Genomic DNA, 16,455 nt, shown 5'->3' with positions numbered 1-16,455 from the left:
GATTCAAAAAGTAAAAAAAGGCAACATACGTATGCATATAAAAAAAAGATATGGTATGATTGACATTAAGACAACTCTCCACAAGAGATAAAGGACACAAAAAATAACAACTATAGGTCACTATAACGGCTTTCAATAGTGACCAAAGCCCATACCGCATAGTCAGCTATATAAGACCCCGAAATGACAAATGTAAAACAAGAAATTTAACGGCCGTATTTAGATACAAAAAATAAACGAAAAAAAAATGTAACATACCAACAAACGACAACCACTGAAATTCAGGCTCCTGACTTGGGACAGACACATACATTTAGAATGTGGTGGGGTTAAACATGTTAGCGGGATCCCAACCCTTCCACTTAATTTAGGACAGTGGTGTAACAGTACGACATAAGAACGAACTATAAATATCAGTTACGTGGCCGGGTATTTGTATATCCCAACAACAACAAAAAACACTAATTACTGATCTGAGAGTACTCGCAGTTATTGAATAAAATTGAGAAAGGAAATGGTGAATATGTCAAAGCGACAACCACCCGACCATAGAGCAAACAACAGCCGAAGGCAACCAATGGGTCTTCAATGTAGCGAGAATTCCCGCACCCGTAGGTGTCCTTCAGCTGGCCCCTAAAATATGCATAATAGTACAGTGATAATGGACGTCATACTAAACTCCGAATTATACACAAGAAACTAAAATTTAAAATCATACAAGACTAACAAAGGCCAGAGGCTCCTGACTTGGGACAGGCGCAAAATTGCGGCGGGGTTAAACATGTTTATGAGATCTCAACCCTTCCCCTATACCTCTAGCCAATGTAGAAAAGTAAAAGAATAACAATACGCACATTAAAATTCAGTTCAAGAGAAGTCCGAGTAAAGCTAGTTCAAAGTCCCTAACAACTAATAAAAAAATCATCCATCTAGGGCTAATTTATCAAGCAGTACAACTCCATTGGATTTAGTGTAAAGACGTCATGAACAGAATTATGATTTGTCATTTGAAGTTTGTTAAAATACGAAATATTACTAGAAACTTCTACATATCGAGCTTGAAATATGGTTTAATAATATATCAGCATTTCTTGTGTATTTTAGTGTGCATTTTAGTCTAGACGCCATCTACTTAACAATGGTAATCGATATGACATCTGAAGACTGCCGAGGGTCACATAACATATAAACATAAATATAGATAGATAGAGAGCACATGCAATTGTATTTTTCTAGGTTTGTTTGATTTCATGTTATAGATTAAAAAGTAAGTTAATCATTGTGTTAACCTGTATAAGAATGCTTATTTGTGAATCGAATCATTCTACGAAATGGTTCACCTTTGTTTCACTTTCAATGTTGACATTTAATGATTGGACACACCTAACACTTGCGTAAACATTTTTTTTACAAAGGGTTAATTTGAAGGTCACATGAATACGGATTCAATGAGGTCGATGTTTCTTCGCTTTTTTTTTTAACAAAATTTGAACTAAACTGGCTGCTAAAAGCAAATTAACTTTTCACTATTTCACTTTAATTAATGATTGAATAAAAAAACTATTTCATTGTTTATACATCTCGTCCCTTTAATTGTTGAATACCATATCCAATCTATGTATTGTCTTGATTTGTGTTGTCTCTAAGAAGAATTATAAACACTCCAATTATTAATATATTTATTAATGGAGATTTGGGATGTCGGAATTGTTTATGAGATAACAACCAGACGCAAAATAAGTAAAACTAATACAGATAGATATAGGAAGATGTGGTGTGAGTGCCAATGAGACAACTCTCCATACAAATAACAATTTAAAAAGTAAACCATTATAGGTTAAAGCACGGCCTTCATATGATATATGATAACAATACATCTTCAACATTAAATACGTGTCGATGCATATACATTCAACTTGGCTTTAGACCTATTGTAATATTTTAAGTAGAAAAAATAGTTTTTTATATGCTTAATTGATAATTATGTTTTTACAGACCTGAAATATTTTTTAGACATGATAAATGTAGTTATATAGTTTTACATAATGGAAATGTTTTATAGACATGTTAAATATATAGTTATAATTTATATTGATTTCTATAGTCTCTCATAATTCTTTATAGAATGGCACTTGCATTTTAATTTATAAAATTACTGTTTTATTCAATGTTTATTATGATAAAATTGAGAATGGAAATGGGGAATGTGTCAAAGAGACAACAACCCTACCAAATAAAAAACAACAGCAGAGGGTCACCAACAGGTCTTCAATGTAGCGAGAAATTCCCGCACCCGGAGGCGTCCTTCAGCTGGCCCCTAAACAAATATATACTAGGCCAGTGATAATGAACGCCATACTAATTTCCAAATTGTACACAAGAAACTAAAATTAAAATAATACAAGACTAACAAAGGCCAGAGGCTCCTGACTTGGGACAGGCGCAAAAATGCGGCGGGGTTAAACATGTTTGTGAGATCTCAACCCTCCCCCTATACCTCTAACCAATGTAGAAAAGTAAACGCATAACAATATGATGATTGTATTATATGTATTACAAGTGGTGAGACTCTAATAAAATATTGAATCTGTCAATGTTTCTTTCCCGTTAATTTGCTCCCATATTTTAAACACAGATTTGTTAGCTGGTTTAAGGGACTGTGACTCATTTATTTTCTAACATTCAAATATTTTTCGATTGATGAACAACTTTTGTTTTCAACTGATTTGTTTTCTGTTTTTTTGCAGTTTTTAGATTTAAAATTAGATTTAATATTCCTTTGATGGTTGTTTTTATTTGATTACTAGTAGCTATCTGAATTTGAATTTTCCCTTTTAGAATTTTGCCAACAGATATTTTTTCATACTTTGCAGTTTCGTAGCTACTAGATATAATATATGTTGTCTGTATTTAACATTATATGTGAGTATTTTTACCAACTAACAGCTAAAATACATAAAATAAATGCATATAAGGATAAAAGCTTCCTACATATACATGTTCATGACATCATGAATTATATATTGTTTTGATACTTAAGGATGTATATATCTAATCCTATTAAAACTGTAGAAAAGGTCAAATTATTAAAATGGTGGACTTGATGAAGTTTATTTTTTTAATATTTGGAGGTAAGGATTTAGTGAAAATTAAGGTTCTTTTTCATAAAATAAATGTCGAAATTGCACTTTCGTTTTTGTGTTACAATGTAACAATTGCGCTTGAACCAATATGAAGTTCAAAAAATGGATCGAAAATTGCATTTATAGCAATACTTGTTATCTTCCAATATCTCGACATGTCGATTATGTGTGGTGTTAAGGATCCACTTTTTGTGCAATCTGTCTTTCCGTCATAAAATGTACATTTAATCATTTTACCCTGGATGTGAGACGAAAATTTGTTTTTGAATTCTTATAATATGTTTGTTGTTATGCCCCATATATTTTATTACGAGAAAACCCCATAACGAAACCTTGTATGACGCCACTTTTAAGTATACGATTTGTACACGCAAATCTTCGACAGTTTATAAACTAAAAAGATATGAGCATATACATGTATGCGGAACGTTCCTTTGGGACCAAATCTTCTTCAGATTACAAAACTTTCACATTTCGAATTCAGGTATGGGGAGGTTAGCCAATACAAAATATAAGAAAAAAAAATAACACAGGACGACTGATGAAAAACATGTAGAATGGGTTCAGCTATATAGAGCTCATATTCACAAAGTTTCCTCTAAATATATACTTTTGGCAAACATTTTGACATTGGCGTAAAAATCGACTTACATCAAATATAAAGGAAAATTTGAATTAATTCGTTTTCTCAATAAATGCTGACAACCCTTTTTTCTCTTTCGATGTTTAATAAATTAAGAGAAACCCTCACTTTTATTGTCACATATTCTGATATTCAAAGAAAATTATATACCAACGCAATAAAGTTCAATTGAATTGAATTGAATTTTATTTTTTTTATTTTGTCTTTCAAATTGTTGCTAGAAAAAACTTAATCAATGCTTAATAAACGAAATTAAAACTTCAGTGCACATCAACTAATCAACGGAAAGAAAGTTTATTTCTGTTTCATATCATAACTGTCTTTTTCAGTGAGCATCGCTGTTGGTGAAAGGTGTTTCTATGAAGACGGTTCAAGATATGGAGATTTCATGCTATGCCCTGGTTCATGCTGTGGGACGAGCATAGATCCATGTTGTGTGTAAGTTAAAACGATTGTATGTCTAAAGATTTGATATTTCGCTGAAAACAAGGTTACTAGTAGTGATTTGACTAACATAAACCGTCATCTTCCGATCGCATTATGTATGTTTTATTTTTAATGTATTTTTTAACATGCCTTGACAATAAGAGAAATTTAGTTGTGCATATAAAAAAAAAACACGAAGTAACTTATTTTATTTACACGGTAATAAAGATGCAGCTATGTACAATCATTTTCTACAAAGCCCTCTTCACAAACTGCAATCTAATTAAAAACCGATCTCTCATCGCTCCTGTTTCTGATATGTCGCGTGGGGACAAACTTTAACGTGTCTTTAAACTCCTTTTGTGACCGGCTTCGGATTTCTTTACTTAGATTGTACGTAAAATTCGCTATCATATGGAAACCTAATAGCCGTCCATATGCAGCCATTACAATATCAAAGACCAATAAAATGATTTGTATTTCTTTATTTGCCTATTTGTAAATTTTTTGTCAACAAAATATCAGGAAAATAAATGGAGAATGCGTATATGTAACATATATAGAAAACTGTGAAAGGGACGCAATCCAAATCCGAACCTGTTCGCTGTTTTATAGTAGTACTAGTAAGCATTGTGTAAAAGTTTCATAGCATTTGGTTGAGGCAATCTAAAGAAAGTTAGATGACGGAAACGAAAAATCCAACAATATTTCCATATATAAATTGCATAACTTTAGAACAGTACAAGTGACTTCACCCTAATTCGAACATAATCTGTGTCTTGTGGTAATAAACAATCATCATTTAAGATGTCGAACAATGGTTTCAATTGTGTGGTATTGCTGTGGGTCTTTCAATTCTAAACTATCGTGCTTTGAATTAACAAAACACTGCTTTAACCATGACTTTTGTTAACTCTATCTAACTAATACGAAAAAATAATGAAACCTGCTGATTTCATTCAGCAATGAAACAATAATATATATTGCTACAAATAAAATACATTAGAACGATATTTCCAAAATCATAAACGTCTGACTCTGTAACTTACTTGAATTAATGAGATTTATTTCACGATTGGACTATAATTTTAGTGATTCTGGGTCCGTGATTGCTGTTGCAACGGGAGCTATCATATGTGCAGTATTGGTATTTGTATGTGTTGTAGTATGTTGTATACAAAAATATCAGAACAAAAGACGGAACTTACCAACACATCAGAGAGGAATACGTATGTATTATTGTTTAATTCCATTTAAAGTTACCAATAATTATTAGAAACAACAACACATCAAGAACAAAATTATTTCTGGTCTTGTTATAGTAAAACTGGTACTATATAGATAGGGATTTTTAAAAAAATACCATAATTCATCTTATTTCAGTTAACAAACTTTTTTCATCGATTTCGGAATTAAACGTTAGCACTAGCACACCAGAGGCAGTAAAACTATTTATGTATTACACTTGATATTTAAAAGTGAATGGACAAAGCTTTAAATTCGACTCTTCATCAAAAATTGGGTGAAGCATTTTAAAAATAAACTTCTTCTCGTGTGGTACATTCCGTCGGTTTACTGGGTGTCACCGGAGACTACAAACGCCTTTGTCCCTTTTTATTTTTATCTATGTTAAGCTTAAGAAGATATGGTATTATTGCCAATGAGCCAGCTCTTCACAAGAGACCAAATGACACAGAAATTAACAGCTAAAGATCACCGTGCGACCTTCAACAATGAGCAAAATCCATACCGCATAGTCGGACATAATAAAGCCCGAATGACCGTTTTCAAAAAGACAATTGTCTTCATTCTCTGTATGTTAGCTTCATTTATTTGCAGAAACGCTTCTCACGGAGATAGTCTTTCTATATCATTTAAAATAAAAGAAACAACTTTAATTTCTAAATAAGTTTATAAAATCATATATATACAACTAATTTCAGGGTAGATGTTTCACAACATTATCATTCCTCCCAACGGAAAACAATCCAAACGAAAAAACTAACGGCCTGATTTTATGTACAAAATAATGAACGGAAAATAAATATGATACAAGCAAAAAACGACAACCACTGAAATACAGTCTCCTGAATTGGGACAGTCAAATACAGAATTAGGCGGGATTAAACTTGTTATAGATGGCACCAAACCTTCCCTCTGACCTGGAACAGTGTGTCAAAAACTAAAATAATGAAAAAACCGAACTACGAGGAAAACTCAAAACGTTAAGTCCCCAATCAAATGTACAAAACAAAAACACACTATACAAAACAATAAACGAAAAAAAGGAAATGATAAAGAGCAACAAGCAACAACCACTGAATTACAGGCTCCTGGGTTGAGACAGGAACAAAATGAACATGGCGGGGTTAAACTAGTTTGAAGGCACCAACCCTATCCCTAACCTGAAACAGTAGTGTTAACAGTACAAGATAAGAACAAACTATAAAAATCATTTGAGAAGGACTTAACTCGTCAGATAGATACAAAGCAGAATTACATTTACAGCTCAATGCATTGAGTGTGTAGGCAAAGGTAATATCTTTGGTTAGCTTGGTTGCTGAACACATTCAACGAAAACGGCTGTAAGAAAAACACAGATTGGGCGGAGCAGAGTGTGCCTATGTGGTTATTCAATTTAATTATATGTTTAATGCGTTGAGTCTCACAAAGTTATACTAAACCTCTATTAGTATCTTTAAATTGGAAATAAATTGGAAATAATTTTGATTCTTTAAACAGCCATATATACTTTGGTTGTATTGCAATCAAACGTGATATATCACTATAATTTTTTTTGTCAGGTTCGATTCAGGTCAAATACCGAAATATGAACTAACTTGCCTGTCATTATGACAGAGGTTTAACTAAGAGTATACTAGATATTTCAGATTGTAACTATATAATAATCCATTATACCTTTATTTGACAGCACAAATTCAAACAGTCAGCAATCAATTCCATGAATTTAATACAACTGAGAATGGGCAACTTGATGTGCCACCTCGCTATAGTGAACTGTATCCCGTTCCTAGTTCATCAGATCAGAACTCTATAGATAGATTCAGACAGAATTCTGTAGGAAACCGAAGCTTAAGTTCAATCAATAGAAATAGTGATCTACGAAGGCCTTTGAGACGTGGAAGGAATTCTGGATCGGCTACTCAAACTGAAAATTCTTCGACAGAATCAAATCAAAACAATGCACCATCTCCAACGTTACAGGAGAGTGATAATAAAACAAACGAAGACCATGAACAGAGCTCCGCCGTTCTTGTTTCTGAAAATTCTAGAAAATGTGAAAATAATGACACACCCAGAGAAGATAATTTAGCAGTAGGAAATTCAAATGATACTGCACGTTCAAGTTTTATGACATCGATTGTGGAAACTTTACCTAACGTGTTCGAAAGTGATAAAAAATAACTTTGGACGCTTTATTTGTTATACATGTTTGTGATTTTAATATTCTTCCAGTAAAATGTTCAAAAGAAAATATTCAATACTGAAATAAAATATGTGATGTATCTTTCACTGTCGCAAGATTGTTACGCGATTTTTTCTCAAGAAATATGTCTTGACAAAAAGAGCTTGACTGTGCATTTTCGAAACAAATCTACGAACTACATATTACTTAACTAATGTCATGTGCGGAGTAGTTATGCATTCTTGTAGTTACTATGTATTATTTTACATATGTACTTTTTTAAACTAAAGACACGAATTTACAACTATTTCACATAATGCAGTTCATGTGAAATAATCTATAGTCAATTGTTCAAAGGATGAACAACATGGACGTTCTGTCGAGGAGGACGATAAATGATATGTCATATGATACTTGTATGTCATCAAATATTGCATTCGAACTTATAGATATTTGTCTATTTATGTAAAAATCCGTTAATTTCGTTTATTTTCGTATTCATTGAGAGATATTTTTATTGTATATTCATTACATTTCAATTATGACATAAATTAAGACATGCATTTACAAAACGTATTCTAAATTATAATAATAACAAATAATAATATTTATAGAATATTAAAAATAATGATGAGTAAATACATTTGTGTAAATGTGTGTTTCATGACAACAGGAAATGAACATCCTTCATATAAATGGCATTTTCTTAATATCTGAAAAGGATATAATAATCGTATTAAATAATAAATATTACATTGAAAATGGTGGAAATTTATACATATCTGACATTTCTAACTTTTGGTAGGTTTCCGAGCATAATATCAAGGGTTATGTTTTGTTCTTTTATTTTTCCTCTTGTGTGGATTTAAATACTGAATTTGGTTCTCTTAATATCTGGTATTTTCTTTAATCTGTAAAAATAATATTTAGATATATTTTTTTGGTATTTTTTGTTCTAAATATATTTTTTTATAACGGAATGAATATTTATTAATAAAACTCAAATAAATGTAAAAAATATTCATGTGTAGATTCTATATTTCTGTGTTTGATTTGTATCATTTTATTTATTACGTCTTAAAGACAATAACTGTAAATATGTAATGAAAAGTTAACTATTTAACAGTCATATTTCTTGTACACCATGATCGTTTATTAACGAGTTGTAGATTAAATATTTCCAATCCTATTAGATTCTCTCGTATTTTAGTTTCAAGTGCACATTGTGACGTATGTTATTACACGGACGTGACAGGTTTTGAAGTGAGTTCTTTGTGTCCTGGTACATGTTGTGGAACAGGAATAGACCCTTGCTGTGTGTAAGTTTGACAATATGAAATTACACATTATATTAAGGAATATATAATGTACAAAGTTGAGAATGGAAATTGGGAATATGCCAAAGAGACAACAACCCGACCATAGAGCAGACAACAGCAGAAGACCGCCAATGAGTCATCAACGCAGCGAGAAAATCCCGCACCCGGAGGTGGTCCTAAGCTAAATAAAATGTGTACTAGATGATCAGTGAATATGGAAGTCACACTTAACTCCAACATATAAATTAACTAAAATTAAAAAAGATACAAGATAACAAAGGCCAGAGGCTCAAAACTTGGTACGGGCGCCAAAATGCGACGGGGTTAAACATGTTTTGTGAGATCTCAACCCTCCCCAATACATGTACATGTACCTCAAGCCAATGATGAATAAAGAAACACATTACAATATACGCACAGTAAAACACAGTTTAAAAGAAGTCCAAGTTCGATGTCTGAATAGGTAACAAATAAAACTAAGCAAAATGATAACGATGCATAAATTAAAAAAGGTACTAGCAGTTGTTGACATGCCAGCTCCAGACCTCAATTAAACTTATTGAAAGAGTATGTCTTCATCATATGAAAATCAAGTACAATCCCTCCCGTTAGAGGTTTAGTATCATACCATAATAAAATATATGAGTAGAAAATAACCCGTATCATGTCAACAACTGGTTTCAGAATAAATGCGTGTATTTCTATACACACATGTTGAAAGAGTATGTCTTTTCATATGAAAATCAAGTAAAATTCCTCCCGTTAGAGGTTTAGTATCATACCATAATAAAATATATGAGTAGAAAAAAACCCGTATCATGTCAACAACTGGTTTCAGAATAAATGCGTGTATTTCTATACACACATGTTAATGACTGATGAATAAGAAGTATATTTGAAGAGGACGCTTGTGTCTTGTGGTGGGTATTAACTAGAATGTTTTTTTGTTGAGAATTAATTCTCTTTCTTTCCTTTTTCTATATACACTGTGTAACAGCTTATATTCAACAATTCAACATGTTGCTCCATAGCATAAATTCAAATTACTAAAGCCCTCTGTCCACTTTTGATTGTTGAAATCCACCATTTTGTATCGGTTGTAACACATAAAGAAACATTGGGAGCTATAATGAAAACCTTCTTACTTGAAGTCGTGTTCAAACCTAACGTTTTAGATTGATTGATTAGAGTCCAGTGGCAAATATAATCTGTACATATTCAGTAATCATACAAAAATACCCCACACAATGTCTTAACAATTAAACTATCATGCAATATGTAAACTAGATTTGTAAACCTTCGTATGGGCAAGTTGGCTTTATAGACTATTTTATTGTTGTTAATTGTAAATCATATCATCCCCGACTTTAAGTGTATTTGGAATAGCATTGGTCTGGAATGTGCTTGGTTAAAGTATTTCCTACAAGTGGAACCATACTTGTATGTTTTTGTCTTAGGGTTACTATTTCATTGATGTCATTCCCATATATTCCATTTATAAAAAACTATAACAGTGATAAATTATGTATAAGTTGTGACCAATGTTTTATATACATTTCTATGATAAAATACCATTTCAAACTTTCAATCTATCAGTAAAACGCACACTTGATTTTTTTTAATTAAAACTTTCGAACCAAAAACAAAGATGAATCCAAACGAAAATGTCTTTTGTTTCCATTTATACGTGATGTATAATGTATACACATATATATATTTTAGAGACTCCGGGTCTATCATTGCCATAGTGATTGGAGTGTTTGTATCATTATTACTACTCCTTATCCTAACCATTATATGCTGTGCTGAAAGAAGACGTTCTAGAAGAAACTCAACCGGACATGCTAGGCTACAGAGAAGATTATGTAAGTGTCAATTAATTTTGTTAAGGTTTGCTTAATTACTTTGTTATATATTCTAATTTTAATTAAGGAAGAGTAGTGTCAATTATACGTACCTTATGCGGTTATTGAGTTAAAATGGGAAAAACTACTGAAACCCACACTTTGCCACACTTTTCTGTATTCAATATTTTTATTATCCAACCAGATGTATAGGGTCTTTTACATTATGTTCCTCATTTTCATGTCAATGCATTAACCGTGTCAAAATCCTTACTGTATCCACCTTATTACTGTGTCCACACTCTTTGTTTCGCGGGCATTTTCTTGTACGCATTTAATTAATGTCATTTTGTATGGGTTAGCTATATTATTTTTAAAAGAGCGATAGTTTTCGTAATCTTTTACCATGTCTTTTTTCTTATTTGTATTATTATTATATACATTATTTACTTACAGCTGGGTGGATGGAAGAGACTAGCAACACACAAAACAATAGTTCAGCGATAACAAATGGAACTTCTAGTGACCAGGCTCAAATGCCACCAAGATACAGTGATTTATATCCACATCCTCGTTCTGCCACGGATAACACACGAACGAGTGGAACAGGATCAGAAGCTAGACGAAGCTTAATAAGCTCATTTGGATCTTTTTTTAGGAACAGTAGTTTGCGGTGGTCAGCAAGACATGGTGTTAATTCGGGTGAATCTTCTCGAGAACAAACCTCAGAAACTGAAATTATACCCAGCAATGAAACCAACATTCATGAACAACAAGACACCAATTTGGTTCATAGCCCATTAGATAATGCAAGTGTTCCAACTGTTATCGTATCGGAAGATTCAGAAACTTCGATACCAAGTGTCCAGTTTTCAAGTCTGGACAAAGACAATTGTAAAATTATATCTGACAGTCGTTCAAGTTTGATGAAGTCCATAGTAGAGGCAGTACCTTCAGTCTTTCAAACCACAAAATGTAATTAGTAATGGCTCCAGATTCTATTGGACTAAACATTATTTTATAATATCTGAATTGATAATTTTTAACTTTTTTCTAATTTTTCATTTAATCTATACACATCAAAATTATCAGAAACATTGGAGTCATAGCAGTGTAAGATACGTTGTAATTTTTTTCGTCAGAATCAACCACGCAAATTTTCAAAATGTCGGTGGGATCACAGTAAAGACATACTGACTTACGAATGCATATGGCACACTGCGTTATGGAACAGGGAGTTGTATTAAAGGACCATATTTTCCGTATGAAATCGTTTCAGAAAAATGATAAAATTCTTAAAATTAAATGAATTCATAACTGCAAAAAAAAGATAACATCGTCTGGTAATTTTTGTCCAGAAAGTTTATGGTCACTGCAACATAATAAACATTCCTCAATTGATCTAAAAAAAAAAAAAAAAATTACAAACAGCATCTCCTAAAAAGATATCAAACTAAGATACACATATATGTAACAAAATTTGTAGCATGGTATCTTGAACGGAGAAAAAGTATAATCACAAAAATAATGATCTCCGAAAGTCAAAAAGGAAAGTCCCTAATCAAATGGCAAAATCAAAAGCTCAAACACATGAAATGAATGGATAACAACTGTCATATTTCTGACTTGTTACAGGCATTTATTTATGTATAAAATGGTGGAATGAACCTGGCAGTTTTATAGCTAGCTAATCCTCTCACTTGTATGACAATCGCACCAAATTCCATTATATTGACAACATTGCGTGAAAAAACCCAGACACAATAGGTGAAAATGTCAAAAATACAGGTACAGCAATCAACATTGTGTTATCATCTTAATCACTATAACACAAACAAATGATATGATATGAGATTCAGAAATAGTTTACGTACATTTTTTACAAAACTATTTTTAAACCTATTCTGATTTCTCAAATTACACACTCCTTGTATACAAGACAGTCTGACAAATATCAGAACTCATAATCTTATAATTTCATCTGAACTCTTTGGTCAATGCCTTCAAAATTCTGCAGAGATGCAACTTGTTGAAGAGTTTCAACTTAAGAAAAAAAAAAACGTCAAAAGCTACATTTTGTACCAAAATAGCCTCATTTGAGATCTATATTTAGATGTAAGCAGCATTTTTAAAGCTATAAAAAAATGTATAATTACAAAACGTCTTATACGGAGATGCATTTTATGGTAACACATAACAGTGCTCATATTTGATATATGCAGTCCCAATGAATAACATGGCCATTTGTCTTTTTGTAAAGGATGACATGTTTGCACTGCTGCACTTAATGGACCTATTGTACCCTACTTATGTTTTGATAAAATTTTCATGATCTTGACCTTGAAGGGTTGAAAAATATACTTTTATTATAATGATATTCAAAAATGATATGAAGTTGTGTTCATGAAGCATTCAAACACTTCTATGCAACGATTTTCTACTTCCTGCTTCTGGTTTGAAAATTTGAAAATATCAAGTCATTTCTTACTTTGGCAATATTTTTTAACATCAGAGGGCGATGGGTCGACCCATCTTTAAAAACGAACTTGAGGGTTAATTTTAATCCGTAAAAGATCAAATGTACAGGATACGCTATAAAGATTGATTTTACTTGACTCATTAACACTGATCTCCCCAATTTCCTTTAGAAAATTAAGAAGGTCTTTCCGATATACTAGTACTTGTATTAAGTTTATTCAATTATTACCAATATTTAGACTTATGTATACGTACTGTCGGACATTAGTGAATTATATACTGCTATGTGGGTAGTAGATTTTCTAATTTTTCTCAGACTCAGAGGTAAATATTCCGTCAACCTTTTAAACATTTGTTAATTACCACAGAAACTCAAACTTATGAACGCTTTGATCTCAATTGTTGTTTTTCCATTTCGTTTTTAAACGCTGGTTTGTTTTGAAGAAAACTGGGATTCAATGCTGCAAATGTTTAAATATTAAAAAGAAGATTGGTTTGATTGCAAATGAGACAACTCTCCAAAAGAAACCGAATGATTTAGAAATTAACAATCATATATCAATGTACGGCCTTCAACAATGAGCAAAGCCAATACTGTAAATGACAAATAAAAAACATGCATTTGCAAAATTTTACATTGATGGAAATCCTTAAAAGTCAAGAGTGAATTGTTATAGGAGTTGGAAGATATTACAGTTTGATACATATTTAGAGATGATTTTTCGAAAACATCATTGAAGTACGCACTAGAAGCTGTCATTGGCCTACTGTAGTGAATTTAACTACCTTTTTATGATTTTATATATTTTGATTATGCAGCTCCTTGAAATATATTATCTTGTTAATATATTTGACAAAATATGCAATATTTTTTAATTAGGATCCGGCTTTATTTTTTATATTAATCCTTTATAAGTAGCCAACGGATTATTACCATTAAGGAAAGAAGAAAAAACAATGTGGAGGGAAAGTCTTACGTTTGTGTTATTGGAGAGGCCTCTTTCAAAATGAATATATCAAACCACCTCCCACAGGTTATCACAACATAAAACTGTAAGGCGGCTTGATAGCTATGTGACAGAAATCAAAATGAAATTCAATCAGTAAATAACTTAAATATTTCATGCCAATAGCCCTACTTTTGATTATGCATTGTCAATTTGATATATATGGGCTGCAACAGGAGGCCACCATGTTTTTATTTACAATCGTAAGTTAAAAACACAAGTGGTGGTAAAACAATTGCCTCGAGAAATCTTCCACATGCAAAATTTTAATACATTTCCATTTTATGTAAAAAAAAAACAAACATACAATTATTCAGTTGAAAGGAATTTGATGATCGATGAGTCTCAAAATGCACAAAACAGAAAATAATGTCAATCTGGAGCTTGATTCAACTTTTTAGAAAGCTCAGATTTGCTGTTACTGAGTACAAAAGCCCCAAAACGTTATAAGATGGACAGACGGAAACACGAACTGTAGGAAGAATGGTCAGATATAAACACAATTTTCTTTTCATTTATTTGGAGCGGGAATATAATTATCTTTAAAACATTAATAAAGATAACAAAAATTACAAAATACAAATATAAAGAACAACCACCAATAATCGACTTTTCTATGGAAATCAACATGCAAATATAAAATATAACCAAATTGAATGAACATCATATACCATTCAAATTTAGAAATTTACAGGCCATAAAATGCCGCTAGAGAAACATTTTAAACTGCACCCTAAAAAATTGGTTGGCATCGTTGCAAAAATTAAATCGTATCTTTAATCGTACTTATGTTTGAATTTCGTACTTTAATACCGACACTCTTGCATGTATGTCTAAAACATGATTATATTAATCAAAAACGTTTTCGAACTGCATTAGAAATACAATTATTGTTTATGTTTTATATTTACCATTTGCTATCCTTTTATATACCTTTACAAATGATGATAATAAAAAAGTACAAATCAATATCTGGATTTAGTCAAAAATTGTATCGCATTTTCTTGTAATCGTTATCGTGTCGCTTCCTCAATGGACGTGGAGAGAGTTTCAAGACAATTGAAATGAACGGGGAAAAAAGGATCGATTAAATGGATAAACGGCTTGATGACGAGCCAGCGTGAAACGCCAAATCGCGACATAAAGAACAAATAGTTAAGAAACAATTTTGCATTAGTTATGTTTAGACGATGCATGTTTTATATACCTTCAACGGCTATATGAACCTTGTTTTACTTATTCTGTTTTTTTTGTTTTTTTTAAATTAAAAAAAGTTATTTTTATATATTATAGGTGTACTCAACAAAGTGAGCAACAGTTTAACGATACAACCAGGTCAAAGATCACAGTTACGTGTTTTGTTTGATTGGTATGTATTAATGATAACAGCCTTCATATCTAATGTTTAACATGTCATATCTCAATCATAAGTTACAAGGTCAATATATAAATGGATATAAAATTCAAACTTACAAATGTATCAATTATATTTGTTTATAAGACCTATCGTAACAAATCACCTTTTTCGGTAGGACTGTTGCTCAGATCAAAATATTTCAAAACAACGAGTACCATAAAAGCGTTATTCCTATGATGTGTTCTAATTATTATATACTCGTATACAACGACCTAGTGTTCCCTATGTTTAATAATTCGTCATTTGAATGCTTACGTCATATTATTTTTAATTAACCTGCAAAAAATCATTACAGATAATGGATCATATTTAAGTCATGTATTTTAGTATGCCAGACTCGTTTTGTCTACATAAAACTCACTATGCAGTGTCGCTCGAATATGACAGAAGTGTAATACAAACTAAACGACATGAAGATGAACTTTAAAAACAAAAACAAAATCAAAACAAATCTTATTTCTTATCCTGGCTTCGTCAATTTTCGACAGCGGGTAGAAAACCATGAGCGTTTCGAAGGACTATTATATTTTATGAACAGTTAATTTACAGATAAAAATATCATATGAATAAAATGTTATGCCAGGACTATAGCACTGACAATCGCGTTAGTGAAATTCTCGGGAAACTGACCCAGACTGAGTGGTCAAATAGTCAAACATTCCAAAGTCAAAGACAACCAACCATATTGAATTTCTTGCAGAATAGTTATAATTTTTGGATTGCATTATAAAAAGTTTATCTCTTTCATTTA

At 31.6% G+C, this 16,455-nt stretch overlaps 1 protein-coding gene across 1 annotated transcript; it reads left to right on the top strand.

Annotated features, from left to right (window-relative positions):
- Positions 1-4,126: 4,126 nt before the first annotated feature.
- Positions 4,127-12,126, top strand: LOC139498366 (uncharacterized). The gene is made up of 6 exons (XM_071286750.1): positions 4,127-4,224; positions 5,305-5,441; positions 7,145-8,440; positions 8,850-8,958; positions 10,681-10,823; positions 11,259-12,126. Exons 3-6 carry the CDS (start codon positions 8,401-8,403, stop codon positions 11,783-11,785), a joined length of 819 nt encoding a protein of 272 aa, XP_071142851.1. The 5' UTR covers positions 4,127-4,224; positions 5,305-5,441; positions 7,145-8,400; the 3' UTR covers positions 11,786-12,126.
- Positions 12,127-16,455: the final 4,329 nt, after the last annotated feature.

Source organism: Mytilus edulis, chromosome 1 (genome assembly GCF_963676685.1).
Source record: "Mytilus edulis chromosome 1, xbMytEdul2.2, whole genome shotgun sequence".
In the NCBI taxonomy this organism is placed as follows: Eukaryota; Metazoa; Mollusca; class Bivalvia; order Mytilida; family Mytilidae; genus Mytilus; species Mytilus edulis.
The sequence above is the reverse complement of the archived record's forward strand: the minus strand, read 5'-3'. Positions and strand labels throughout refer to the sequence as shown.